This window comes from Cannabis sativa, chromosome 2 (genome assembly GCF_029168945.1).
Source record: "Cannabis sativa cultivar Pink pepper isolate KNU-18-1 chromosome 2, ASM2916894v1, whole genome shotgun sequence".
NCBI lineage: Eukaryota > Viridiplantae > Streptophyta > Magnoliopsida > Rosales > Cannabaceae > Cannabis > Cannabis sativa.
In genome coordinates, this window is record NC_083602.1 from 85,995,392 (window position 1) to 86,020,657 (window position 25,266).

The 25,266-nt window shown below is 43.8% G+C and overlaps 3 protein-coding genes across 3 annotated transcripts in view; 1 reads left to right on the forward strand and 2 right to left on the reverse strand.

Moving 5' to 3' along the window:
- Positions 1-16,964, forward strand: part of LOC133034556 (uncharacterized) — a 38,096-nt gene extending 21,132 nt beyond the window's left edge. The window contains exon 3 of the mRNA XM_061109662.1: positions 16,861-16,964. Coding sequence (XP_060965645.1) covers positions 16,861-16,964 — 104 coding nt within the window. The remainder of the gene's footprint in view (positions 1-16,860) is intronic.
- A 270-nt stretch (positions 16,965-17,234) lies between these two features.
- On the reverse strand, positions 17,235-20,066 carry LOC133035145 (uncharacterized). The gene is made up of 7 exons (XM_061110954.1): positions 19,454-20,066; positions 19,043-19,368; positions 18,801-18,965; positions 18,618-18,722; positions 18,466-18,538; positions 18,267-18,368; positions 17,235-18,149 (listed from the first exon to the last, which is right to left on the reverse strand). Exons 1-7 carry the CDS (start codon positions 19,802-19,804, stop codon positions 18,048-18,050), a joined length of 1,224 nt encoding a protein of 407 aa, XP_060966937.1. The 5' UTR covers positions 19,805-20,066; the 3' UTR covers positions 17,235-18,047.
- Positions 20,067-22,413: 2,347 nt separating this feature from the next.
- On the reverse strand, positions 22,414-24,854 carry LOC133034557 (uncharacterized). The gene is made up of 2 exons (XM_061109663.1): positions 22,576-24,854; positions 22,414-22,480 (listed from the first exon to the last, which is right to left on the reverse strand). The coding sequence occupies exons 1-2, from the start codon at positions 24,852-24,854 to the stop codon at positions 22,414-22,416; spliced, it is 2,346 nt and encodes a 781-aa protein (XP_060965646.1).
- Positions 24,855-25,266: the final 412 nt, after the last annotated feature.

Sequence of the window (25,266 nt, forward strand, 5' to 3'; positions counted from 1 at the left end):
CACGATCCCAGTTCTAGGTCTCGAGTCATGTTCAATGTTTGGGTCTGAGTTCAGGTTTGGGTTCGGGTCCCAAGTCCCGGTTTGGGATTGGATTCAGGTTTTGGACCCAATCCTAGGGTGGGTCTGTGTCCGAGTTCGGGTCCTGGTCCGATTATAGTTTTGGGTCTGGGTCCAGTTCTTAGTCCTGGTCCTATTCTTGGGTCCCCATCCGATTCTAGTTTTGGTTCCTGTTTCAAGTCACGGGGTACGGGTTGGGGTTGAGTTTTGGTCCGAGTCTGGGTTTGGGTCCTGATTTGGGTCTGGGGCGTGGTTGAGGTTCGAGTTTTAGTCTCGATTAGGATCCGAAGGTGGGTCCAGTTCCGGGTTCAAGTCTAGGTCCAGGTTTCGGTCCCGTTCCAAGATCCTGGTCCAGTTCCAGTTCAAGATTTTGTTTTGGTTCCCGAGTGTGGGTCTGGGTATTGGTACATTGTCTGGGTCCTGGTTTGAGTTCGAGTTTGGGTTCGGATTTTGGTCTAAGTCCTAGATCTAGACACCGACTACTGGTCGGGTCCAAGCATCGAGTTCCGACTCCCAGGTCTCGAGGTTGGTCTTAGGTCCAGGTTTGGGTGTGGGGTCGGGTCTCAAATCCCTATCCAAGTTTTGAGGCCCAAGTTCTGGTCCTAGTTTGGGGGCCCAATTCCCAGGTCTGGGTCCCCCATCTATGTTTGGTTCCTAGGTCCCAGTCCGGGTCCAAGTTCGTTTTTGGGTTTGGGTATGGGTGCAGTCCGAGTCCGAATCTTGGTTTGGGTTCGGGTCCAAGTTTGGGTCCCAGTCCCAGTCTGGTCCGGGTTTCGGGGCCTAGGTGTGAGTCAAGTTCTTGGGTCATGGGTTTGGCCCTGGTTTTTGGGTCTTGGTTTTGGTCTGTAACTAGGTCCCAATCTTGGTTTAGGTCCCAGGTCACAGGTCGCGATCTGCGTCCAAGTCCCGGTATGGGTTCAGGTCTGAGTTTGGGTTTAGGTTTTGGCCCTGTTACGGTCCAATATCTGGGTTCTAGTCCCAGTCCTAGTCTAATTCCAGTTTCGGATCCCGGATCACGTCAGACTTGAACCTGGGACCCGATCCCAGACCCAAACTCGGACCTAGACATGGATCTGGATACGAACCTAGACTTACACCCAGACCCAGACCCATACCCACTTGGATCGAAACTTGGGAGTTGGATTCGGACCGAGACCAAGACCCAAGCCTGGACCCATACCCAAGACTTGGACTCAGACCTGGACCCAAACCCAGATCCAGACCGGGATCTGGACTTGGACCAAGACCCAACCCTGGACTCGAACTAGGACTCAAACCCCGACATAGACGGAGACCCAAACCCAAACCCGAACCCGGACACGGAATCAAAATCGGAACTGGGACTAGGACCTGAACCCAAACATGGACCCGGACTAGGACCTAGGACCCGGACCTGGATGGAAGACCTTGACCCGGGCCTCAGTACACAGACCCGGATCAGAACCGGAGACTCGGACCCGGACCTGAATCAAGACTCAAACCCAGGACTCGAACCTAGGTCTAGACCCAGATTAGAATCGGAAACTCGAACCCGAACTCAAACTAGGACTTGAACCCCAATCGGGTCCTAGACTCGGACTGGGACCTAGGAACCGGACTAGGAAGGGGATTTGGATCCGGGACCCACCGAGACCCAGGACCTAACCCCGGACCCAGATCCTAAACCTGGAGTAGCACCAAGACCTAAGACTCGAAGTGGAACTAGACTGGGACCTGAGACCGGGATCCTTATTTAGACCCGGGGCTTAAACCTTACCCATAATCGATGTTTGGATCTGGGACACATACCCGGACTAAAACCTAGACCCAGACTCAGACCTAAACCCGTACTCGGACCCAGACTCAGACCTAAACCTGAACCCAGACCCGGACTCGGACCTAAACCCGTACCCCGTGACCTAAAACTAGATGCGGAACTGTAAGCGTACCGGGACCCGGGAACAAGACCGAGGGACTGGGACCCATTCTCATTCCCAGAACTAGAATCTGACTAGGACCAAGACCTAGACCTAGACCGGGACACGGAGCCGAATTAAAACTCAGATTGCGACTCAGGACACAAACCCGAAGCCAGACACGGACTTGCACCCAAACCCAGACGCACAACCTAGACTGGGATTGGAGACTGCTTGGACCCAAGTCCCAGACCTAGATTGGGGAACCAAACTTGAAATTCGAACCAAAATCGGGACCCAAGAGTGGGATTGGGACCCAAGACCCGACCCCGGTTTCAATCCTCGACCCGGACACGGACACGGACACAAACACGGACTAGGACCCAGTATTCGAATCAGAACGAGACCGGGACACAAGATTGGGATCTGAATCTTGACCCACGACCCGGGGCTTGGACCCAACCCGTAGTCAGTTTCTCAATCTTGGAATCGTACCAAGACCCACACCTGGAACCATTTCTAGACAAAGACCAAAATCCAGACTCGGAATCGAGACCTGAAATCAGAACAAGAATCAGAATGAGGACCTTGGAACTGGAATTGGACCTGGACCCAAAATCAGATCTAGATGAAGAACCGAACATGAACCCGGGCCCGAACTAGGATCGATACCAAGACCCAAACGCGAACCTGAACTGACACTTGGGCCAGGTTCTACGATCTAGACCCTGGAACCCTGGACCCGTGACCCAAGACCTGGACAAGAACCCAGACTCGTACCAGAACCTAGACTTAAACCCAGACCCGGACCCAGGCCTAGACCAAGACTTGGACCCAAATCAGACCGAAAACTGGACCCAGACCCAGACCCGCACCCAGACCAAGCGCCGGACTCGTACAAAAACTCCGACTCAAACCCAAGACTCAGACCCGGACCGAGATCAGGACTAGGACCCAGACACAGACTAGGACCGAGCCCTGAACCTCGACTTGGACCAGAACCTAGATTGGGACTGGGACTCGAGACTCGAGATCGAGACACGAGACCCAAGACTCAAACCTGGGACCTAAGAACCGAACCGTGACCTAGATGGGGGACTTTGGCCCCAAACCCGAACCTAGAGCAAGACTTGGACAAAGGATCCGAACCTAGATGGGGGACTTGGACCCAATACTGGGCCTCAGAATCGGGGTCTGGGACCCAAAATTTGACCCTAGGCTCGAGATACAGGACCCGACCTTTGACTTGGAACCCAGGACCTCACTACCAGGACACAACCCCAAACTCGAACCCAAACTAAAACTTAGGACTCGGCCTGAGACCCGGGACCCGAACTAGAACAAGATTGAGATCTAAGACCGAGATTCGAATTTGAACTTGAGGCTTCAACATGACCCATAATCAGTGTTTAAATCCACGACCCAGACCCATACGGGAACCAGGATCCAGACCCAATATTTGACCCAGAATCGGAATCGAACTAGGACTGGGACGAGAACCCAGACCTGGGACTGTAACAGGACCCAAACCTAAACCCAAACGCAACCTGAACCCATACCGAGACTTGGACCCAGATTGGGACCTGTGACCTGGGACCTAAACCAAGACGGGGACCCAGACCCAAGAACTAGGCTGGACCTAGGAACAAAGAACTTTACTCAGACTCGAGATTCGGGACCTGACCCCAGACCCAAACCTTGACCTAGGACCCACCCCGAGACTTAGGATCCAGGACTCGATGCTTGGACTCGACCCGTACCCCATGACTTGAAAGTAGAACCAAAACCAGAAGCGGATCGGGATCCAAGAACAGGACGAGGCTCATGACCTGGACCCAAACCCAAAATTGTAACTGGACCAAGGCGGGGACACGAACATAGACCCACACTCGGATTCTGCGTCAAGGTTTGAGTTTGGGTCTGGGTCTTGGTCAGGGTTTGAGTGCTTGTTCAAGTCTAGGTCCAGGTCTGGGTCCAGGTGTGGATCCCGATCTGGGTCTGGGTTCAGTCTAGGTCTTAGTTCAGGTCCCTGGCGCGGGTCTAGGTTTGGGTTTGGGTCTGGATCTAGGTCCTGATTTAGGTCCCAGGTTTCGATCTTGGTCTGGGTCTGGGTCTGAGTCCCGGTTCGTACCTTGATCCCTATCTAGGTCTGAGTCTGTGTTTGGGATTGGGTCCTAGATTTAGGTCTAATCCAATGCTCGATTCCAATCTGGGTACACGACCATGTCTAAGCCCAAGTTTTGGTCTCAGTTGGGGTCTTGGGCTTGGTCCGAGTTCGGTTCTAGGTCTGGGTCTGGGTCCTGGTCAGGGTCCTAGTCTTGTTACACGGTCCTGGTCTGGCAGTTCTTGTTTAAGTGCTAGTTTTGGGTCCTGGGTCTAGGTCTGGGTTCGGGTTTGGGTCCTAGTCTAGGTTCGGGTCCTAGTCTGAGTCCCAGATTCAAACACCGACTACGAGTTTGTTCCAAGCCCCATCTACTGGATTCCGAGTCAAGGTCTTGATCCCTGTCACAGGTCTAAGTCTGGTTCTTGTCCTGGGTTCTAGGTCCAAGTTTGGGTTCGGGATTGAGACCGGGTGCGATTCTAGGTCCTAGCCCTAGTTGTGTGTCCCGAGTCTGGTTCTATGTTTGGGTCTGAGTTTGGGTCCCAAGTCCAGGTCCGGGCAGGGATCTGGGTCCGGGTCCCAGTTCGGGTCATAGTCTGAGTCCCAGATTTAAACACCGACTACGTGTTTGTTCCAAGCCCCATTTACTGGATTCTGAGTCAAGGTCTTGATCCCTGTCACAGGTCTAAGTCTGGTTCTTGTCCTGGGTTCTAGGTCCAAGTTTGGGTTCGGGATTGAGACCGGGTGCGATTCTAGGTCCTAGCCCTAGTTGTGTGTCCCGAGTCTGGTTCCATGTTTGGGTCTGAGTTTGGGTCCCAAGTCCAGGTCCGGCCAGGGATCTGGGTCCGGGTCCCGGTTCGGGTCTAGGTATAAGTTTGAGTCTGGGTCTTGGTCCGGTTATAGTTTTGGGTCTAGGTCCAGGTTCGGTTACGGTTCTAGGTCCAATTCCTGGTTTTGGTCCTAATTCTGGGTCAAGGTCAACTTGTGATTTCGGTTCCAATTTCAGGTCACAAGGTACGATTTTGGGTCAAGGTTTGGGTCTAGGATTGGGTTCAGGTCTGAGTTTTGGTTCAGGTGCTTGTCTTGGTTCGGGTCTAGGGCTTTGTCCCAAATCCATACACCGACTATGGGTTCGATCCAAGCCTTGGCTCTAGATCCAGATCTCAATCTCGGGTCCTAGTCTGGTTCCATTTTGGGTGCCATGTCATGAGCTGGGTCTTAGGTTCAAGTCCAGGTCTGGGGTCGAGTACTAAGTTTCGGTCCTAGTTCCGTTGCCCAGGTCCCTATCCTGATTCAGGGTCCACGTCCCAATTGTTGTCTGGGATTGGGTCCGAGTCTAGGTTCACGTTTGAGTCCTAGTCTCCATTTGAGTTTGGGTCTTTGTCTTGATTTTATCTGGGTCAGGTTCGGGTTTAGGTCCTAGTGTTAGTCCTAGTTTGGTTCCACTTCTAGTTACAATTCTGAATTTGAGTTTGGATTCAAGTTCATGTCGGGGTTCGAGTCTTGGTCTGAGTTACGGTTCGGGTTCGGATTTCGGTCTAGGTCCGGATCAAGCTCCAGGTGTGGGTTCGGGTCCAGGTCCGGGTCTGGGTCTGAGTCCCAAGTTCCATTCTTGATCTGAGTTTGGGTTCAATTCTAGGTCTAAGTCCTGGGTTTCAATCCTAGTCTGGGTTTGAGTTCAGGTCTGGGTCTAGGTCTAGGTTTGGGTCTAATTCTAGGTCTGTATCTGAGTTCAGGTCCCGAGTAAGGGTCCGATTTTGGGTTTGGGTCCGAGTTCGGATTTGAGCCTGGTTTGTGTCCATGTTCCTATCCTAGTTTGGGCCCGGGGTAGGTTTCGAGTCTGGGCTGGGTCTGACTTCAGATTCTCGAGTCCAGGTGAAGTTCTAGTTCGGGTTCGAGTCCCGGATTCCGATTTGGGTCTGTGTTCTGGGGCCTAGGTCCCTGGTCTAGGTCCCCCATCTATGTCCGGTTCCTAGGTTTTGGTCTTGGTCCATGTTCAGGTTTGGGTCCCGAGTCTTAGTTCGAGTTCAGGTTCCAATTCAGGTTCAGGTCCAAGTTTCGTTCCCAGTCTTGGTCTGGGTTCGGGTTCGGGTCCCAGTCCCAGTGTGGGTCTGATTTTGGGGTCCCATGTGTAAAACTGGTAGTTAGTTCCTGGGTGTGGTCCCAGTTTTTGGTCTAGGTTTGGGTCAGGGTCCGGGACCCGGTCTAGGTCCAGGTCCTAGTCTTAGTTTAGGTCCCAAGTTACAGGTCCCGGTCCAGGTCGAAGTCTCAGTATATGTTCTGGTCTGAATTTGGGTTTAGGTCCGAGTCTTGATCTAGGGTCGGGTCCCGTGTCTCGAGTCTAGGGTTCAGTTTTTGATCTCGGTCCCAGTTCTGGGGCCTAATTTTTTGTTAAAGTCCCCCATCTATGTCCCGATCGTTGGTCCAGGTCTTCGTCAAGGTTCAGGTTTGGGGCCCAAGTCCCCTATTTAGGTCTGGATCCTAGGTCTCGGCCTAGGTCCAAGTTCAGGTTCGGGTTTGGACCCCGAGTTTGGGTCTAAGTCTAGGTCCCAGTACGTGTTCAGTTTTGAGTTTGGGCCCAGGTGCCGCTCTGAGTCCAAGTCCCTGTTTGGGTCGGCGTCGAGGTCCTGATCTATGTCCCAGTCAAGGTCTAGGTGCCGGACAACGTTGTGGTCTGGGTTTGGGTTCGGGTTCAGGTCTTGACTTTGTGTCTAGGTTCAGGACGAGATCTGGGTCTGGGTCTTGGTCTTGGGTTCCGATCTCGGTATGGGTATTTAGGGTTTTAGGGTTTTGGGTGTAGTGTTTAGGGTTTAGGGATCAGTTTAGGATTTAGGGTTTAAGGTTTAGGGTTTTGATTTTAAGGGTACGATTTAAGGTTCAGGTGTGGGTCTCGGTCTGAGACCTAGTCTTGCTCTAGGTCCGTGTTTGGGTTCAGGTCCGAGTCTTTGTCCTAAATCCAAACACTAACAACATGTCGAGTCTAGTTTAAGTTCTGATTCTGGTCCGGGTCTGGGTTCGGGTTAAGGTCAAATTCTGAGATTTAGACACCGACTATGGGTCGGGTCCAAGCCTCAAGCCTTGGGTCCTGTCTAGAGTCCAAATCTAGATCCTAGTCTAGTTCTAGCTCATGTCTTGGGTCCTGGTTCGGATCTTAGGTCCAGGTTTGGGTCTAGGTTTTGGGTCTTGGGTCCTGAGTCATGGGTTTGGATCCCCAATTTAGGTCAGGGTGCTAGGTCTCAGTCTGGGTTAGCGTCCCACCCGAGTGTAGGTCCCGGTCCTTGTTCGGTACTGGTCCTTCTCTCGAGTCATGGCCTGGTCTGGGTCTAGGTCACGATTTACGGTTTGGTTCTTAGATCCCAGGTCCAAGTATCGGGTCCTGGTCCCGTTCCCAATTCCCAATCGCGGTCCCAGTGTGGGTTCTAGTCCTATTCCAAGTTCAGGTCACGGTTTTTGTCCAAGTTTGGGTCCCAGTCCTAATCTTGGTTCGGGTCTGAGTCCCGGTTTCAAGTCAGAGTTCTGGTATGAGTCCGAGTGTGGGTCTTGGTCCAGGTTTCAGTTAGTGGTTGGATTTGGGTCTTGGTTTGAGTTTGGGTCTGGGTTTGGGTTTGGGTTCTTGTACGGGTTTGGCACCTGGTCCAGGTCCCGAGTCACGGGTCCTAGGTCGCACGTCCTGGCGCAAGTCTTGGTCCGGGTTCACATTTAGAGCTAGTTTTGGGTCCAGGTCCAATTCTTATTCCAAGGTCCTTATTGCGGTTCTTGTTCCGATTTTGGGTCTCGGGTTTGAGTCTGGGTTTGGGTCCTTGTCTACAAATGGTTCTAGGTTAGGGTCCTGGTACGATTCCAAGATCTAGACACCAACTACGGGTTGGGTCCAACCCTAGGTCGTGGTTCAAAATCCGCATCCCAATCTAGGGTCTCCGTCTCGTTTCGACTCGGATCCTGGATCCCAGTCCGTGTTGGGATCTGGGTTTGGGACCGAGACCGGGGTTGGGTCTTGGGTCCCAATCCCAATCCTGGGTCCCGATTCTGGTTCTAATTTTGAGTTTGGGTCCCCAATCTAGGTCTAGTACTAGGTGTAGGTCTGAGTCTCCAATCTCAGTCCGAGTCCTTGGTCTGGGTCTTGGTCCATGTCCGTGTCAGGGTTCAGGTTCGGGTCCCGAGTCCCGATCCGAGTTTTGATTTGGGTCCGCGTCTCGATATGGGTCTGGGTCTAAGGTCCTCGTCTGATTCCAGTTCCCGAACCCAAACTCAAACTTGGACCCAGGTCTGGGGTACGGGTCTAGGTCTAGGTCTGGGTCTGGGTCCGAGTCTAGGTATGGGTCCCAATTCTAAACACTGATTACGAGTCAGGTCCAAGCCCCGAGTCCAAATCTAGATCACAATCTCGGGTCCTAGTTTAGTTCCACTTCGGGTACCAAGTCCTAGGTCTCGGTCCATGTCCTTGGTTAGGGTGTTGGTCTAGGGTCAGGTCTTGGGTCTCGGTCCCAATTTTGATGCCCATGTCTTGGTCCATGTCCTTGGTTAGGGTTTAAGTCCCGGTTCAGTTTCCAATCTCGGTCTAGGTCATGATCTGGGTTTGAGTCCTGGTCCAAGTTCGAGTTTGAGTCCTGTGTTCGGATCTGGGTCTGCAATCTGAGGCGCAGGTCATGTTCCGGGTCCTAGGTCTCGATTTGGGTCCATGTTTGGGTTTGGGTCCTAGTCCTAGTTTTGATTTCGATTCAGTGTTTGAGTTCGAGTTTGGGTCCGGGCCTGGTTGGGGTCTGAGTCTTGGTTTGAGTCTAGGTCCGAGTCTGGGTCTAGGTCTGGGTCTTGGTTCGGGTCCAGGTCCGAGTTTTGGTCTTAGGTGCAGGTCCAGGTCTGGGTCAGGGTCAGCGTCTCAGTATGGATCTAGGTCCCTAGTTTCGATCCCGACCTGGGTCTAAGTCTGGGTTCGAGTCTAGGTTCGTATCCGAATCCCTATCTAGGTCAGAGTCTGGGTCTTGGATCAGGTCCCAGGTCTAGGTCTAGATTCAGGTCTGGCTCTCGCTCCAAGTCTGGGTACACGATCATGTTTGGGCTCAAGTTTTGGTGTCGCTTTGGGTTTGGGGGTAGGTCCGAGTTCGTCTCTAGGTTTGGGTCTTGGTCCAGTCACAGTCCTAGTCTTGTTCAAGGGTCCTGGTTTTGCAGTTCTTGTTCAGGTTCCAGTTCTGTCTCCTGGGTCTAGGTCAGGGTCCGCGTTTGTGTCATGGTCTTGGTTCGGGTTCGAGTCCTGGTTTGAGTCCCTGATCTTGTCCTGGTCACCTGTCCCGGTCTAGTTCTGGTTCAGGTCCTGTGTCCCAAGTCTGAGTTTGGGTTCAGGACCGAGACTGGGGTGCGGTTCTAGGTCCCGTGCCCAATTTTGTGTCCCGAGTCTGGTTCCATGTTTGGGTCTGAGTTTGGGTCTAGGTTCGGCACTGAGTATAGGAATGAGTTGGGATCTAGGTTTGGGTCCCGATTCGGGTCTAGGTCTTGGTTGGAGTCTGGCACCTGGTTTGGTTACAGTTCTGGGTCTAGATTTAAGTCCGGTTACGGTTCTAGGTCTAAGTACAAGTTCTGGTTACGTTTCTAGTCCCGTTCCCGGGTCCCGGTCTACTTCCGGTTTTGGTTAAAAAATTTTGTCACAAGGTACGGATTCGGGTCCTAGTTTGGGTTTGGGACGGGTTTTGGTGCGGGTCTTAGTTCAGGTCCTGGTCTTGTTCTAGTTCTGGTCCCGGGTCTTGGGCTGTGTCCTAAGTTTAGGATTAGGTCCCGTCTCTCGAGTTTGGGGTCGAGTTTTGGGTCTTCATCCCAGTTCCGGTGCCTAGTTTCTAGTCCAAGTCCTCAATCAAGATCCAGATCCTTTGTCAAAATTTGTGTCCATGTTCGGGTTCAAAGGCCCATGTCCCCCATCTAGGTCTAGATCTGGTCTAGGTCCAAGTTCAAGTTCGGGTTTGAATCTCAAGTTTGGGTCCTAGTCTAGGTCCCAGTACGGGTTCAGGTGTTAGTTTGGGTCTGGGTCCAGATGAGTCCAAGTCGCTATTTGGGTCCAGGTCGGGATCCCAAACCGGGGCCCAGTCAAGGCCTAGGTCACGAACCAGGTTTTGGTCTGGGTTTTGGTCCGGGTTTAGGTCTTGAGTTTGGGTCTGGATCTGGGTCTGGGTCTTGGTCCTGGGCTCCAATCTCAGTTTGGGTATGGGTCTGGGCCCCTGTCCAGGTTGGGGTTTAGGATTTAGGATTTAGTATTTAGGGCTTAGGGCTTAGGGTTTAGGGGTAAGTGTAAAGATTTTAGAATTTAGGGTTTAAGGTTTAGGATTTAGAGTTTAATGGTCCGCTTCCAGATCCGGTTCCAATTTCGTGTCACAGGGTACGATTTAAGGTTCGGGTGTGGGTCTGGGTCAGAGTCCTGGTTTAGGTCTAGGTCCGTGTTTTGGTTTAGATCTGAATCTTAGTCCCAAATCCAAACACAAACCACATGTCGAGTCTAGTTTCAAGTTTTGGTACGGGTTCGAGTTCTGGTCTCGGTCTAGGTCCGAGCCTAGGTCTAATTACTAGATTTAGACACCGAATATGGGTCGGGTCCAACCCTCGGGTCTTGGGTCCAGTCCTGGGTCTAAATCTAGATCCAGGTCCAGTTCTAGCTCATGTCTTGGGTCCTGGTCTGGGTCTTATGTGGAAGTTTTGGTCTAGGTTTGGGTATTGGGCCTGAGTCATGGGTCCGGGTCCCCGATTCAGGTCAGGATCCTAGGTCCCGATCTGGGTTAGGGTCCCAGTCCGAGTGCTGGTCCCGGTCCATGTTCGGAACTGGTCCTTGTCTTGGGTGTTGGCCTGGTCTGGGTTTATTTAACGGTTCAGTTCTGAGGTCCCGTGTTTGAGTATCGGGTCTCGGTCCCGGTCCCAGTCTGAGTTCTAGTCCTAGTCCAAGTTCAGGTCTCGGTCCTAGTCTGGGTCTAAGTCCGAGTCCTGATATATGTCTGGGTCTGAGTCCTGAGTTTGAGTTCGAGTTTTGGTACGAGTCCGGGTCTAGGTCCAGGTCTAGGTCTGGGTTTGGGTCTAGGCCTAGTTTTCAGTCTGTGTATGTGTCCGGGTCTTTGTTTGGGTCTGGGTCTGGGTCTATGTTCGAGTTCTGGTACGAGAATGGGTTTTCGTCCAGGTCTTGGGTCACTGGTCCTAGGTCCTAGGTCCTGGCGCATGTCTGGGTCCGCGTTCGGGCCTGGGTCCTGGTATTGATCCCAGCCTGGGTTTGGGTCTATGTTCGGTTCCGTGTCTTAATCCGATTTTGGATCAAGGTCCAATTCCTGTTCCAGGGTCCTTATTCTGGTTCTTGTTCCTATTTCGGGTCTCGGGGTTCGAGTTTGGGTTTGGATCATGGTCTAGAAATTGTTCCAGGTTCCAGTCTTGGTATGATTGTAAGATCTAGACACCAACTACGGGTCAGGTCCAAGCCCCAGGTCGTGGGTCAAGATCCGGATCCCAATCTTGGGTCCCGCTCTCATTTCCATTCAGATCCTGGGTCCCAGTCTATGTCTGTGTCTAAGTCTGGGACCGAGACCGGGGTTGGGTCTTTGGTCTCAGTCCTAGTCCTGAGTCTTGATTCTGGTTCTAATTTTGAGTTTGGATCCCCAATCTAGGTCTGGGTCCTGGGTGCAGGTCTGAGTCTCCTATCCCGTTCCAGGTCCTGGGTTCAGGTCTAGGTCCAAGTCCGTGTCTTGGTTCGAGTTCGTGTCCCGAGTCCCGATCTGAGTTTTGATTCAGATTCGCGTCTTGATCTGGGTCGGCATCCCGATCCGAGTTTGGGTCTGGGTCCTAGTCAGATTCTAGTTCCCGGAGTCAAACCCAGACTCTGACTCGGACCCTTGTCCGGGGTACGGGTCTGGGTCTGGGCCAGGGTCTTGGTCTGACTCTGGGTCTGGGTTTGAGTCCGGATATGGGTCCTAGATCCAAACACTGACTACGGGTCAAGTCCAATCCCTGGGTCTAGATCTGGATCACAGTCTCGCTACCTAGTCTAGATCCGGGTCCAAGTTCATATCCTGGGTCTCAGTCCCAGTTCTGATGCCCGTGTCCCGGGTCTAGGTCTGAGTCCTAAGTCTCGGTCCAAGTCCAGGACCCGATCGGGGTTGAAGTCTTGGTCCGAGTCTAGATTCAGGTTCCGATATCGGTCTGGGTCCAAACCAGGGTTCGAGTCTAGTTCCAAGTTTAGGTCCAAGTCCCAAGTTTTTATCTGGGTCTAGGTTCTGAGGCCCAGGTCCAGGACCCCCATCCAGGTCTGGGTCATAGGTCCCGGTCTGGGACCATGTTCTTATTTGGGTCCTAGTCCCAGTTTCAATTTCCATTCAGTGTTTGGGTTCGGGTTTGGGTCTGAGTTTGGGTCGAGGTCTGAGTCCTGGTCTAAGTTTGGGTCCGGTCTGAGTCTAGGTACAAATCCCGGTGTCGGTCTGTGTTCGAGTCCAGGTCTTGGTTTGGGTTCCAAGTGCAGGTCTAGGTCTGGTTTTGGGACAGGGTCTCTGTCTGGATCTAGGTCCCGAGTTTTGATCACGGTCTGGGTTTTGAGTCTAGGTTTGTATTCGGATACCTATCTAGGTCCAAGTTTGGGTTTGGGATCGTGTCCCAAATCTAGGTCCAGGTCCGGGTTCGCGTCTCGGTGTCGGTCTGGGTACGCGACCGTGTCTAGGCTCGAGTTCCAGTCTCGGTTTGGGTTTGGGGCTAGGTCTGAGTTCGTTTCTAGGAATGGGTCTGGGTCCTCACCACGGTCCTAGTCTTCTTCGAGGGTCCTGGTCTTGCAGTTCTTGTTTAGGTTCCGATTTCGGGTCTCAGGTTTATATCAGGGTCCGGGTTTTGATCCTGGTCCGGGTTTGGGTCCTGGTCTGAGTCCTAGATCTGGATCCCTATCACTTGTCCCGGTCTGGTTCTGGTTCAGGTCATGGGACGCAGTTCTGAGTTTGGCTTCGGGACCGAGACTGTGCTGCGGTTCTAGGTCCTGACCCCATTTCTGTGTCCCGAGTCAGGTTCATGTTTGGGTCTTAATTCGGGTCCAGGTTCGGCACCGAGTCGAGGTATGGGTTGGGATCCGGGTTCCAGCCTAGGTCTAGGTTGGAGTCCGGGTCCTGGTCTAGTTACGGTTTTAGGTCTAGGTCTATGTTTAGTTACGGTTCGAGGTCCTGTTGGGTTTTATGCCCTAAATAAAACTCCATTTCAATGTAATCCATTTTATTCAACATCAATAAAGAAACAGAAGTATTTTTCATTCATTTGTGTATGTTTTGGTTCATCTTGTCAATTTCTTGTCTATTTGATTTTTAAATTCATTTGAAACCCTTTTTACATACTTGATCCTATTTATTATGTTGTCAACACATTGGAAAGTAAACATGACTATGTGAATAAAGATTCCTAGATTTATCAAACACAAGGTTTTATTGATATGATAATCTACAACAGAGTTTACTTGCATTTGGAGAAATGCTATGTTCTTTCCAGAGCATTGGCTAAAGTAAAGCTTAGGTTGGGTGCATGGAGTATGCATCGGAAGGGACCGATATTGAACTTTGACATAGATTTAATTAAACTTACCGTAATATCTATTCAAGTCAATATCGCCTAGTTGATCCTAGATCAAATGATCTCAATCCTGATATGATTAGGTTCAATCTCAAGAGTGTTATTCGTGTTCTTTGATTTGTTAGTTAGGCCTACTTTTGGGTTAGGGTGATACGTAAATTTTGGGAACACGGTAGTACAATTGAGTGGGAGCGCTAACATAAATATGGAATCTATAGCTTCTATCTGGCGAATAGAAAGTAAACGATGATTTCCTTCGAGCTTGACCAAAAGAAAATAAATAGTGGAGTACTCATTTCACATAGCTGAAATATCATTTATACGGGGTTAAGTGTTTTAAGGATAAAATACATTGTAGGGTGTTACGGTAATATAATCCCTTTACGGTGTAGATCATTCATATAGAGGATCGTTGATCAAATTAGAATTATAACAATGGATAACTAATGACGTGTCTATATGGTGGAACATATAGAGCGTTGTATATACTGAGAGTGCAATTCTAAGTTCTATCGTGGATTCAACGAAGAATTAATAAGTCAGTGAATTCAGGTTATAAATTCGTGATCTGCTTATTGGAAGCTCAGTTATATAGACCCATGGTCCCCCCACTAGTTGAGACAATATTACTTGTAAGACTCATTTAATTGGTTTTGATTAATCAATTATAATTCTCAAATTAGACTATGTCTATTTGTGAATTTTTCTCTAAGTAAGGGCGAAATTGTAAAGAAAGAGTTTTTAGGGCATATTTGTTAATTAAGATACTTTGTATGGTTCAATTAATAAATATGATAAATGACAATATTATTTAATAATTATTTATAGTTATTAAATAGTTAGAGTTGACATTTAAATGGTTGAATTTGAAAATTGGCATTTTTGAGAAAATGAGATGCAGAAATGATAAAATTGCAAAATTGCAAAAGTGAGGCTCAAATCCATAATGCCATGGCCGACCACTTTTATAGGCTTTATCATATGATATTTTCATTATTTTAATGCCAAATAATTCAAACCTAACACTATGTGGAATGCTATAAATAGATAGTGAAGGCTTCAATAAATTTACACTTAAACTTTCACATCTTGTTTCCTTCAGAGAAAAACCTGAGCCTTCTCTCTCTATACCTAGCCGCCACCTTCACTCTCTTCTTCTCTCTTGTAAATTTCTAACCTCTTAGTGGTAGAGTAGTGCCCACACACAGCAAGTGATACCTCAATCATAGTGAGGAAGATCGTGAAGAAAGACATTCAACAAGAAGGATATTCAGCACTAAAGAAAGGAGAGAAAGAGATCCAGGTTCAGATCTTGATAATACTCTGCGACAGAAAGGATACAAGGGTTAGACATCTGAACGGAAGGAGACATATTATTCCGCTACACCCAATGTAAGGTTTCTCATACTTTATATGTGTTTAATTTATAATCGTTTTAGAAGTTCATATTTAGGGTGTTAATCAACATACTTGTGAGTAGATCTAAAATCCTGGTAAAATAATTTCCAATAGGTCCAAGTCCAGGTCCAAGTCCTTGTTCCGGTCCCGTTCTCGGGTCTCGATCTACTTGTGGTTTCAGTTCCAATTTTGGGACACATGGTACGGGTTCGGGTCCATGTTTGTGTCTAGGACTGGGTTTGGGTCTGGGTCTGAGTTTGGTTCCTGCGCTAGGTTCAGGTCCGGGGTTGGGTCCTAGATCCAAACACCGACTACGGGTTCGGTCCAAGCCCCGGGTCCAGATCTAGATCCCGAAATTTTGTCTCGGTCTGGTTCCATTTCGGGTGCTTGGTCACGAGCTGGGTCCTATGTTCAAGTCCGGGTTTGGGGTCGACTCTTGGGTCCCAGTCCTAGTACTGTTTCCTAGGTCTCTATCCCGATTCTTGGTCCACGTCCTGGTTCTGGTCTGGGATTGGGTCCCAATCTAGGTTTGGGTCTCGGTCTTAATTACAGTTTGGGTTTTGGTCTCGTTATGTGTATTTTTTCGGGTTTGGGTCCTGGTCCGTGTCCTGGTCCTAGTCCTAGTCAGGTTCCAATTCCAATTGTGATTCCAAGTTCGAGTTTGGGTTCGAGTTCGGGTTGGGGTTCGAGTTCTAGTCGGGGTTCGAGTCCTAGTCTGAGTTTGGGTTCGGATCTCGGTCTAGGTCCGGATCGGGCTTCGGGTGTGGGTTAGGGTCCTAGGTGTGGGTTAGGGTCCTTGGTCTGGGTCCAGGTCCCAGGTTTTGATCTCGAACTGAGTTAGGGTTTAGTTCTGGGTCTAAGTCCTGGGTTTTGATCATAGTTTGGGGTCGTGTTCGGGTCCGGTTGCAGGTCTAGGTTTGGGTCTGATTCTAGGTCTGACTTCGGGTCTTGAGTTTAGGTTCGATTTTTAATTCGAGTCTGGGTTCGGGTTTTGTCCTGGTATGGGTTTGTGTCTAGGTTCTTATCTTGGTTTGGGTCCGGGGAAGGTTTCGGGTCCAGGTCTAGGTCCGACTTCAGATTCCCGGGTCTAGGTCAGGTCCTAGTTTTGGTTTGAGTCCCGTTTAGATCTGGGTCTGGGTTCTGGGGCCTAGGTCCCTGGTTTAGGTCCCCCATCCAAGTCCAGTTCCTAGCTCCTGTTCTAGGTCCAGGTTCGTGTTCGGGTCCCGAGTCTTCGTTTTAGTCTAGGTCCTAGTCCGAGTTCGGATCCAGGTCTCGGTCCTAGACATGGTCTGGGTTCTGGTTTGGGTCCTCATCAGGGTCTCGATCCTGGTCTGGGTCGCGGGTCTCAGGTCCCGTGGAGGGTTTAGGGCAAGGTCAAGTTCAGGTGCTAGTACAGGTCCCAGTCTAGGTTCCTATCCCAGGTCTCAGGTCCTAGTCCTAGTCAAGGTCTCGGTCCAGGTTTTGGTCTAAGTTTGGGTTATGTTTTGGGTTCGGTTCTGGTCTCAGGTCCGGGTCCTAGTCACAGTTCTAGTTTTCATTTTAGGTTTGGGTTTTGTTCCGGGTCCGGGTCTAGGTCCAAGTTGGGATCAGGGTCCGAGTCTCAGACCTAGTCTGGGTACGGGTTTTTCGGATCCCTATCTGGGTCCAAGTCTGAGTCTGGATCTAGGTTCGGGTATTGTTTCTGGTCCCTGGTTTAGGTCTGGGTATGTGTTTGGGTCCGGGTTTGAGTTCGTGTCCATGTCCAGGTCCAAATCCCAATTTAGGTCAGGTGCTTGATTTGGGTCCGGGATCGAGTCCTAAGTTCGGGTTTATGTTCTACTCTAAGTCATATTCTGGGTCTGGGAACGAGTACAGGACTGGTTCCGAGCACGAGTTTCGGGGCTGGGTTCTGGTCTAGTTCTGGGTCCCAGTCCAGGTGTGGATCTGGTCACGTTCACGGTCGTGTTCCAGGGTCCTAGTCATGTTCTCGATCATGTTTCAGTTTTGGGTCCCTGGTCTGGGTCTAGGTCCAAGTCCTTGGCCAGCTTCGGGTCCTAATCCAATTACAGTTTTGGGTCTGTGCCCAAGTCTTGTTCCTATGTCACTACAAGAAACCAACTTTTTAGCAACGAAAGTTTAGCTACCAAATGTAGTTGGTAGCAGTTAATTAATATTAGTTACTAAATTTTCGTAGCAAAATAATTTTGTAGCAAGTTCTAATAAAAAAATACTATATGAGTTTCCTACCAAATATTTTAGTAGCAAATTTATATTTTTAGCTACAATTATCTTTGGTAGCTAACATTTTGAGCACTAAATAAAAATTTGCTACTAAATTTTAGTAGCAAAATGAGTTTTAATCAAAATGACACTAAATATGCTTGTTACTAAAAATTTTGGTGGCATATGAATACTTTTAGCTACTAGTATTTTTTGTAGCTAAAATTTTATATTGGCGTAAAATATAAAGTTGATGCATTTTGTGTATATTAGAATTTATTGCAATTATAAATTTATTGCTACTAAATTATATCATATTTTTACACTAGCAAATAAATATTTCTAGTTAAAGTGTTAATTTATGTATTACTAATTAATAAATGTAGAATATAATATAATATATACGTAAGAATAGTAAACATAAAAACATAATTAAATCTGTACTTGTGCTCCAAATTAAAAAAATTAATCTATATTTTCTTAAAAAACAATATGTATATAAATTATATTTTGTTGTAATATTAAAGAAAGGTAAAAAGAAATAATTAAATTTATAATAAATGAATAAGATAAACTAAATTTAAAAAATTATAAACGCCACAAAAAATTGAAAGAAAAATAATGTAATAAACAACTACATAAGTCATATAGGATATATATAATTTTGTTGAAACAAAGATACTAGATGGACCCTCTAATAAGCTTCAGTAAAAATTTCAAAGAAACCAACATAGATAAAAGCATCTTAGGGAAAAAAAAACACTTACTACCTTAAAACAAATTAATAAACTGAAAGGTTTGCATAACACAATAACAATGTTTCTTTTATTGTGATCACTCAATTAAAGCACTCCATCTTCTGTAATTTCTTCTAAAAATTGGTCAGCCCATTCCAAACGAATTTCATCAATTTCTTGTTTTGTATAAGTTTTTTTCCCATTCCACTGCAATGAGTAAGGTAAGTATTAGTTCATATAGTAGTATTTATAATAAAATAGAAAAATATTTTATCATAGTGTATATACCCCAAATATATATATATATATATATATATAACTTACTTGAGTGGTTAGCCAATTGATAGGTCTAGAATTCATGCAAAATTCACGCATGTATCTCATTACATAATATCCACACTCAAAATCCGATATTTGTTGAGGACACTGCACATATTTATGAAATAAAAACACATAAATATTTTAAAATTTATAGAATAATTAATATATTGTTATATTAATGTAATTTTATTTTACAACTTACTTTTATAGATTTCCATGTAATGCCAGACTTTTTTGGCTGCCTATTAGTGGAAGCATTGTAGTAATCAAAAGTCCTAATAAACAAAAGAAATATTAAAATAATTTAAAAAATAAAAATTAAATTAGACTAAACCATAATATTATTTAACTTACATTGCCATTAGAGATTTAATTTTATTAGGCGGGGGTAATCCAATTGAGTCAAGCCAATAACATGTTTCACGCAATACATCAATAATTGCTAGCATCCAATGGTCTCTGTTGACCACCAAAGTAAGATATTATATGTAAGTCAAATATATTGATAACATAAATAGTTAACTAAATAATTCTTACCCAGTATTAACAGAAAGCAACCAAAATTGTCCCGCTTCTGTTCCTTCCATGCGATCTGCCATTGTCATTGCATTTTGTGCTTGACATGAATCCAAAGCTAAAATTGGATGAAAGAAACGAAAATATTGTGCTCGATTTGCCTTCACCAACTTTTCATGTAAGATCCTAAATATTACAATTAGATTAATAAGGAAAAAATATTATTTAGTGCATTAAGTGTAATTTAAAGATAAATTTTTTACCTAATGTAAAATACTATGCAAGCAGCTCCAATCCGTTTCATAGTGCCTAGATGAATTACATCGATAGGTGAAATATGTAAATATTCATCATTATCCAAAATTTCTGGGTCCATGACCATGGAAAAAGTGTGTGAAGCTTTTATAAATCGAACAGCTAGTAATGCAGCTTTTACACCCTTTGGAGTGTCCTTAGGAATCTCAAATTTAATTGGAGAATCTCGCACTTCTTCTAAATTTGAGGACGATTTAGTGGGTTTTTGTGAAGATGAGGGTTGATCTTTTTCTTTACTTGGCTCCAGTTGCGTGAAAAAACTATTTTGTTTATCCTGAATCAAAAAAAAAATTGTTATAATTTATTTTAAATACATGAAAAAAAAAATATGTGAGAGTAAATTTATGTTCTAATAAAACCATTGATGGAATTCTGATTGGTGACTCTGATGATCGTTCCTCTAATAATCTGCCTTGTTGTGATTCATAGAATATTTTCATATTCTCTTGAACGATTCTTGCAACATTATTATCTTGGTCCTTCCTTAGATCTTCAATGATTTTCTCTAATTTGTCCAAACGTTCTTCTTCAATCTCTTTATGTTTGGATGATAATTCCACTGAGATCTTTTTTCCAGGTGTAGGACCTAAACCTCGTAACCAACCGTATTTTCCTTCACCTAACACCTGCCTATATATAGCAGCCTCATCAACTACTAGTAGCAAGCCATCTTCAAATTGAATAAGTTTATCTCGTCGCAACTCAACCATTTCATTCTACAATAACAATAAAATAATGAATTATTACTTTTACAAAAACGATTAAATAAAATTACTAACTTTTAAAGTTAACATACATATTTTTCCTTGGCTATTTCGTTGATCCATCCATTCTCAATCGTATAATGAGTTTTTCGAAACATTTCGATCTCTCCACACTTCATAGTTTGTTGTTGTACTTCATCACCTATGCTTTGTTTTGATTTCTGTAATACATTTAAATAATAAATAAAATTAAAATATAATAATATTTTAATGCTATTATACGAAAAAAAAAATACTACCTCTTCATGTAAGTATTGAATAAAGGATTTTGTTCCACCAGAATGCATAAAAGAAACTTTTGCTCTATTTTTAGAACACACGGTGACTTTTTCTACATAACATATTTCATGTCAGTATTAAGAATTTAAAAGTATTAAATGTGTACAAATTGAAGAAATATTATGATACCTTCCATTCTTCATTAGAAAAACAGTTTTTACACATCCATTCCCAGTCTTCGTCTGTTAGCACCAACTTTTTAGGTCGATTTTCTAATGGATTTTTACCTTCCTCGATAAGAGATTTGTATTTCTTTGTGGCATTTGTTACGGTAGCCCCTATATCTCTCTTGACAATAGTGATTGCAAATAGTTTCGAGGTATGGATCTTTTTTAAAATCTATGTCAAAGATGTCCTAAAAAAAAGATAATTATTAAATGAATTATAAAATTATAGCTTTATGTACATAAAAATTGTACTATAAATATGTATACCATGATGCGAGCATATACTGCTTTCTTATCTTCTGGAGGAATTTTGGCCCAACCACTATACTGAAGTGGAGCATGATGACGTACTTTTACACCAACAGTGTTTCCAAATATAGTTGCATTTGGCCCATACACTCTAAGTTCACCTTTCCTATAAGAAATTATTTTCTTACTTGTATCATTTTTTGATGAACGTCTAACTCCATCCCCACGAGTAGGGCCACGGGTGTTCTTCTTTGATTCTGTCCATAATTACAATATAATTTGTGATATAACTATATTTATGTATATATTATCTTAATTAAGTCATGCATGTATGAACGGTTGTACCTAACAATTCTTGAATTTCATCATCAGATGGTGTTGTTGAATCTTCATTTGGAGAACAAGGCACAGGAGGTGGAGATTTTGTAGATGTTGAATCATTATTATGTGTCTTCTTTGGACCAAATGACCTTGTACGACTTAATGGTAGATCACGTGACTTCTTATTTGACATGACTGTAAAGCTGAAAAATACCAAATTAATTAGTATTGCATGTAACAAATTTTTATATTGAAAAATTAAAAAAAACAAAAAATTGACGCACTTTATACCTAATTAGTTTTATCACTCAATATTATATCTTCGTAATCATCAAGTTACGGTTCTTCTTCTGTATCATCATTGTGATTTATTGGAATATCACTAAATACTCCATCATCACATTCTATATCTTCGATATCATCCCGAATAAGATTGATATTACTTATTGTTGAATCAAAATTTAAATCAATATTATTCGAAAATTCTTCTTGATATGCTTCAGAACCGATGATAGTGGGATCTTCATCATCATCTTCACCATGATCTGGCTTTGGTGGTATATCCCAAATGTGGCGATGATTCACTTTACGCACTACTTTCCAATCTTTATTTTTTTTAATATCATCTAAATAAAAGACTGAACATACTTGATTAGCAAGAACAAATGGTTCATCTTCAAACCATTTTGAGCTAATGTTTATACTAGTAAAATGATACTCAGTATACATTTTATTCCCATTGGTATTGTACCAAGAACATTTGAACAATACAACTGTATTCCAATAGAGGTAGTGTACTTCCCAAATTTCATCAATGACGCCGTAAAAATTACACATTTTTCCTTCATATTCTGCTTCAACCAAAACACCATGATTTTGAGTTGTACGTTTTTCATCTCGACTTTTTGTATGATATCGAACTCCATTAACCATACAACCATCATATGAACAAACCAACAAATCAGGTTGCACTGCAATTGCATACAAATCTTCTACTGCTTGACCAGAAGTTGTTTCGTTCATTTTTTTATCTGTGAATATTTCAAATTTCATATTGTCATTTTATGATGCAAACACAAATTTATGTTATAAGATATTTTAATTTATATTTTATACTTACTTTATTTTCAAACCATCTTGAAAATTCATTTTTTTGTACTTGGTCAATGTCGGAAAATCCTTGAGATTGTAAGAATAATCTATGTTCTCTGTTTTCATAACAAGTACTATGAAATATTAATTTTATGCTAAAACATAAATATTATAATATTTGGGAAGGAAAAACAAATTAACTTACGTTAAGTATGTGTCTAACTCAGGACAATTATTCAAAATGTACCATTGAACTTGGTTTCGTTCCTCTTGAGTTAGTGTGAAAGATGATTGTTTGCCAAATGGTCTTGTAGGCATGTTGAATATAGACAAGGTAGATTCTTTTCTGAGGCCAAGGTTTTTAGAATTACGATCGGGGCGATTAAATCGTGTCTTTATTCCACGAAGATACATGGAACAAAAATTTAATGCGTCCGTAATAATGTATCATTGAGCAATACAACCTTCAGGTCGAGCTTTGTTCTTTACATATTTCTTTAAATGACCTAATTCCCTGAAATTTATTATGTTTTCAATGTATAATTTTAAAATATTGTACTCAACAATTATCGAATAATACAAATTTAACTAAAATACAATTTATGATACCTTTCGATTGAATACATCCATCGCATTTGTACTGGACCTCCCAACTTCGCTTCTAATGGCAAATGCACCGCAAGATGAATCATCACATCAAAGAAAGCAGGAGGAAAAATACTTTCCAATTTACATAAGGTCAGTACAATGCCCTCTTCCAATTCATCTAAGTCTTTCACATTTAATGTCCTCGCACATAGTTTTCTAAAGAACAATGATAACTCAGCAATTGCATCCATCACCTTTTTATTCAAATATGGCCTTAAACCAATAGGTAACAACCTTTGCAGTAAGATATGACAATCATGGCTTTTCAACCCAAATAATTTTCCATCTTTCATGTTAACATTTCGAGAAATATTTCCTGCATATCCATCAGGAAATTTTACAGATTTTATGAACGTACAAAATTCTTGTCGTTCCTTTGCCGATAGTGTATAACATGCTACTGGTTTCAACCATTTATTCCCTTTCTTTTTCATGTGTAGCTGCTTCCGAATATTTAAGTCTTGTAAATCAAGTCTTGCCTTTTCAGTATCCTTAGACTTCCCATCGATACTAAATATTGTACCGACCACACTCTCACATATATTTTTTTCAATATGCATCACATCCAAATTATGTCTTAGTTTTAACTTAGGCCAGTATTCTAACTCCCACAAAATACTTTTTCGCCTCCAGTTTGTTTTGTTTTCATAAGATGCATCCTTCATTTGTTGCTTATCTTCCTTAATGATCTTATCATTTTTCCCTGGCCTACATTTCCATAAACCTTTTACTTTGTCCAAGATTTCATCTCCTGTTAAAATTCTTGGAGCCGAACGTCTTTCAATTGTGCCATCGTACTCTTTATCCTTGCGCCATTGGTGGTTCAGACTCAAATATCGACGATGACCCATGAAACATGTTTTTCCTCTTACTCGAAATGAAGATGTGTCTTCCTCACAAACAGGACAAGCCTTATACCCTTGAGTGCTATACCCAGACACAGTACCATATGCTGGAAAATCATTAATCGTCCATAATACTGCAGCACGCATTGTAAAATATTCTTGGTCAACAATATCAAAAGTACGCACCCCATTTTCCCATAATTCCTTGAGCTCATCAATTAGAGGTCGTAAAAAGACATCTATGTCTTTACCTAGAGCACTGGGTCTTGGAATTAGTAATGCCATCATTACGAATTCTCGTTTCATACATTTCCATGGAGGCATGTTATATGGCATTAGCAACACTGGCCACATACTATGTGCGTTTGATAAATCACCGAATGGATTGAATCCATCTGTTGCAAATCCCAACCTAACATTTCTAGTTTCTTTTGCAAAATTAGGATATTGTCGATCGAAATCCTTCCAGACTTCTGCATCAGCTGGGTGTCTAAGTTCACCATCAGTATCAACACGTTCTTCCTTATGCCACCTCATATCAGTTGATGTATGGCGAGACATAAAAAGTCGTTGTAGACGTGGAGTTATGGGAAAATATTGCATCTTTTTGTATGGGATCTTCTTGCCTTTAGTTCCTTGAAATTTGTATCGTTCATGATCACATACAGGACATCTTTCAGCATTTTCATTCTCTTTCCAAAATAAAGCACAATTGTCCTTACATACATGAATGGTTTCATATCTTAAACCAAGATCACGCAACATCTTCTTAGCCTCGTAATATGACCGTGGAATCTTATTGTCTTTGGGAAATGCTTTCCAAAGTAAGTCCAACAACAGATCAAATGATTTGTTACTCCAATCACACATCACTTTAATGTGCATTAGATTAACAATAAATGTTAAGCTCGAGAATACTGTGCATCCGGGGTACAACTCCTTTTCAGCTTCAGCAAATAAGTTAGGTAATGAATTCCTTGCATTGTTGTCGCCATTTGAATCTCCAAGGTTCACAAACTCACTATTTCTATGAGATTGATTAGCCAAATCCTCTAATGCTGGTATCATATCGTCATCATCTTCATCATCACTATCATATAATGTGTTGTCTTCCTCAACGATTGATTCTGCATTCTCTTCATCCTCGTGTATTTCTGTGATATCTTCCCCGTGGAACTCCCATAAAACATATTTTGTATAAAATCCTCTTACAAATATATGGCGCTCAATCGTCTCCAAGTCATAATAGTATAAGTTCATACATGAAACACATGGACATCGAATCTTATTTTCATCATTCAAGTGAAAGGATGATAATTTGAGAAAATTTTTAAGTCCATTGAAAAACTCCTCCGATAATCTATCCTTTTGGAAAATCCAGTTCTTATCTATCATTTTTTATTGTATCTTCCGATAAACACGATGAATTATACTACAAGAAAAAATATTTAATATTAATAATTTTGATAAATACTATATTGTATTTGAAAAAATATATGAAATAATATAATAATAAATAATATGATTTTTTTGTTTGGGTTGCTCTGGTAGTTTATATGTGAATTTTTGTTACGATTTAGGTTGTTCAATTACTATGAGGGTTTCTATGTGAAATTATGTGAAGATACAAAAAAAATTATTTTCAAGTGTAAAAGTAAAAAAATCCTATCAAATATTCTTTAGTTATTAATAATTATAGGTGCCGTTTGGTAACACTTTTTTAATCACTTTTCTGTTTTTAAAATTAGAAAAGTCAAAATATTTTTCAAAAACATATTCTATAAAACTGTTTTTACTTTTCAATATT

Coding starts and splice junctions, on each gene's coding strand:
- LOC133034557 (XM_061109663.1), bottom strand. CDS start 24,854: ATGATAGATAAGAACTGGATTTTCCAAAAGGATAGATTATCGGAGGAG. Junction 22,481..22,575: donor TGGATGTATTCAATCGAAAG/GTATCATAAATT, acceptor AATAAATTTCAG/GGAATTAGGTCATTTAAAGA.
- LOC133035145 (XM_061110954.1), bottom strand. CDS start 19,804: ATGGTTGAGTTGCGACGAGATAAACTTATTCAATTTGAAGATGGCTTG. Junction 19,369..19,453: donor CAATCAGAATTCCATCAATG/GTTTTATTAGAA, acceptor TTTTTGATTCAG/GATAAACAAAATAGTTTTTT. Junction 18,966..19,042: donor TGCATAGTATTTTACATTAG/GTAAAAAATTTA, acceptor TGTAATATTTAG/GATCTTACATGAAAAGTTGG.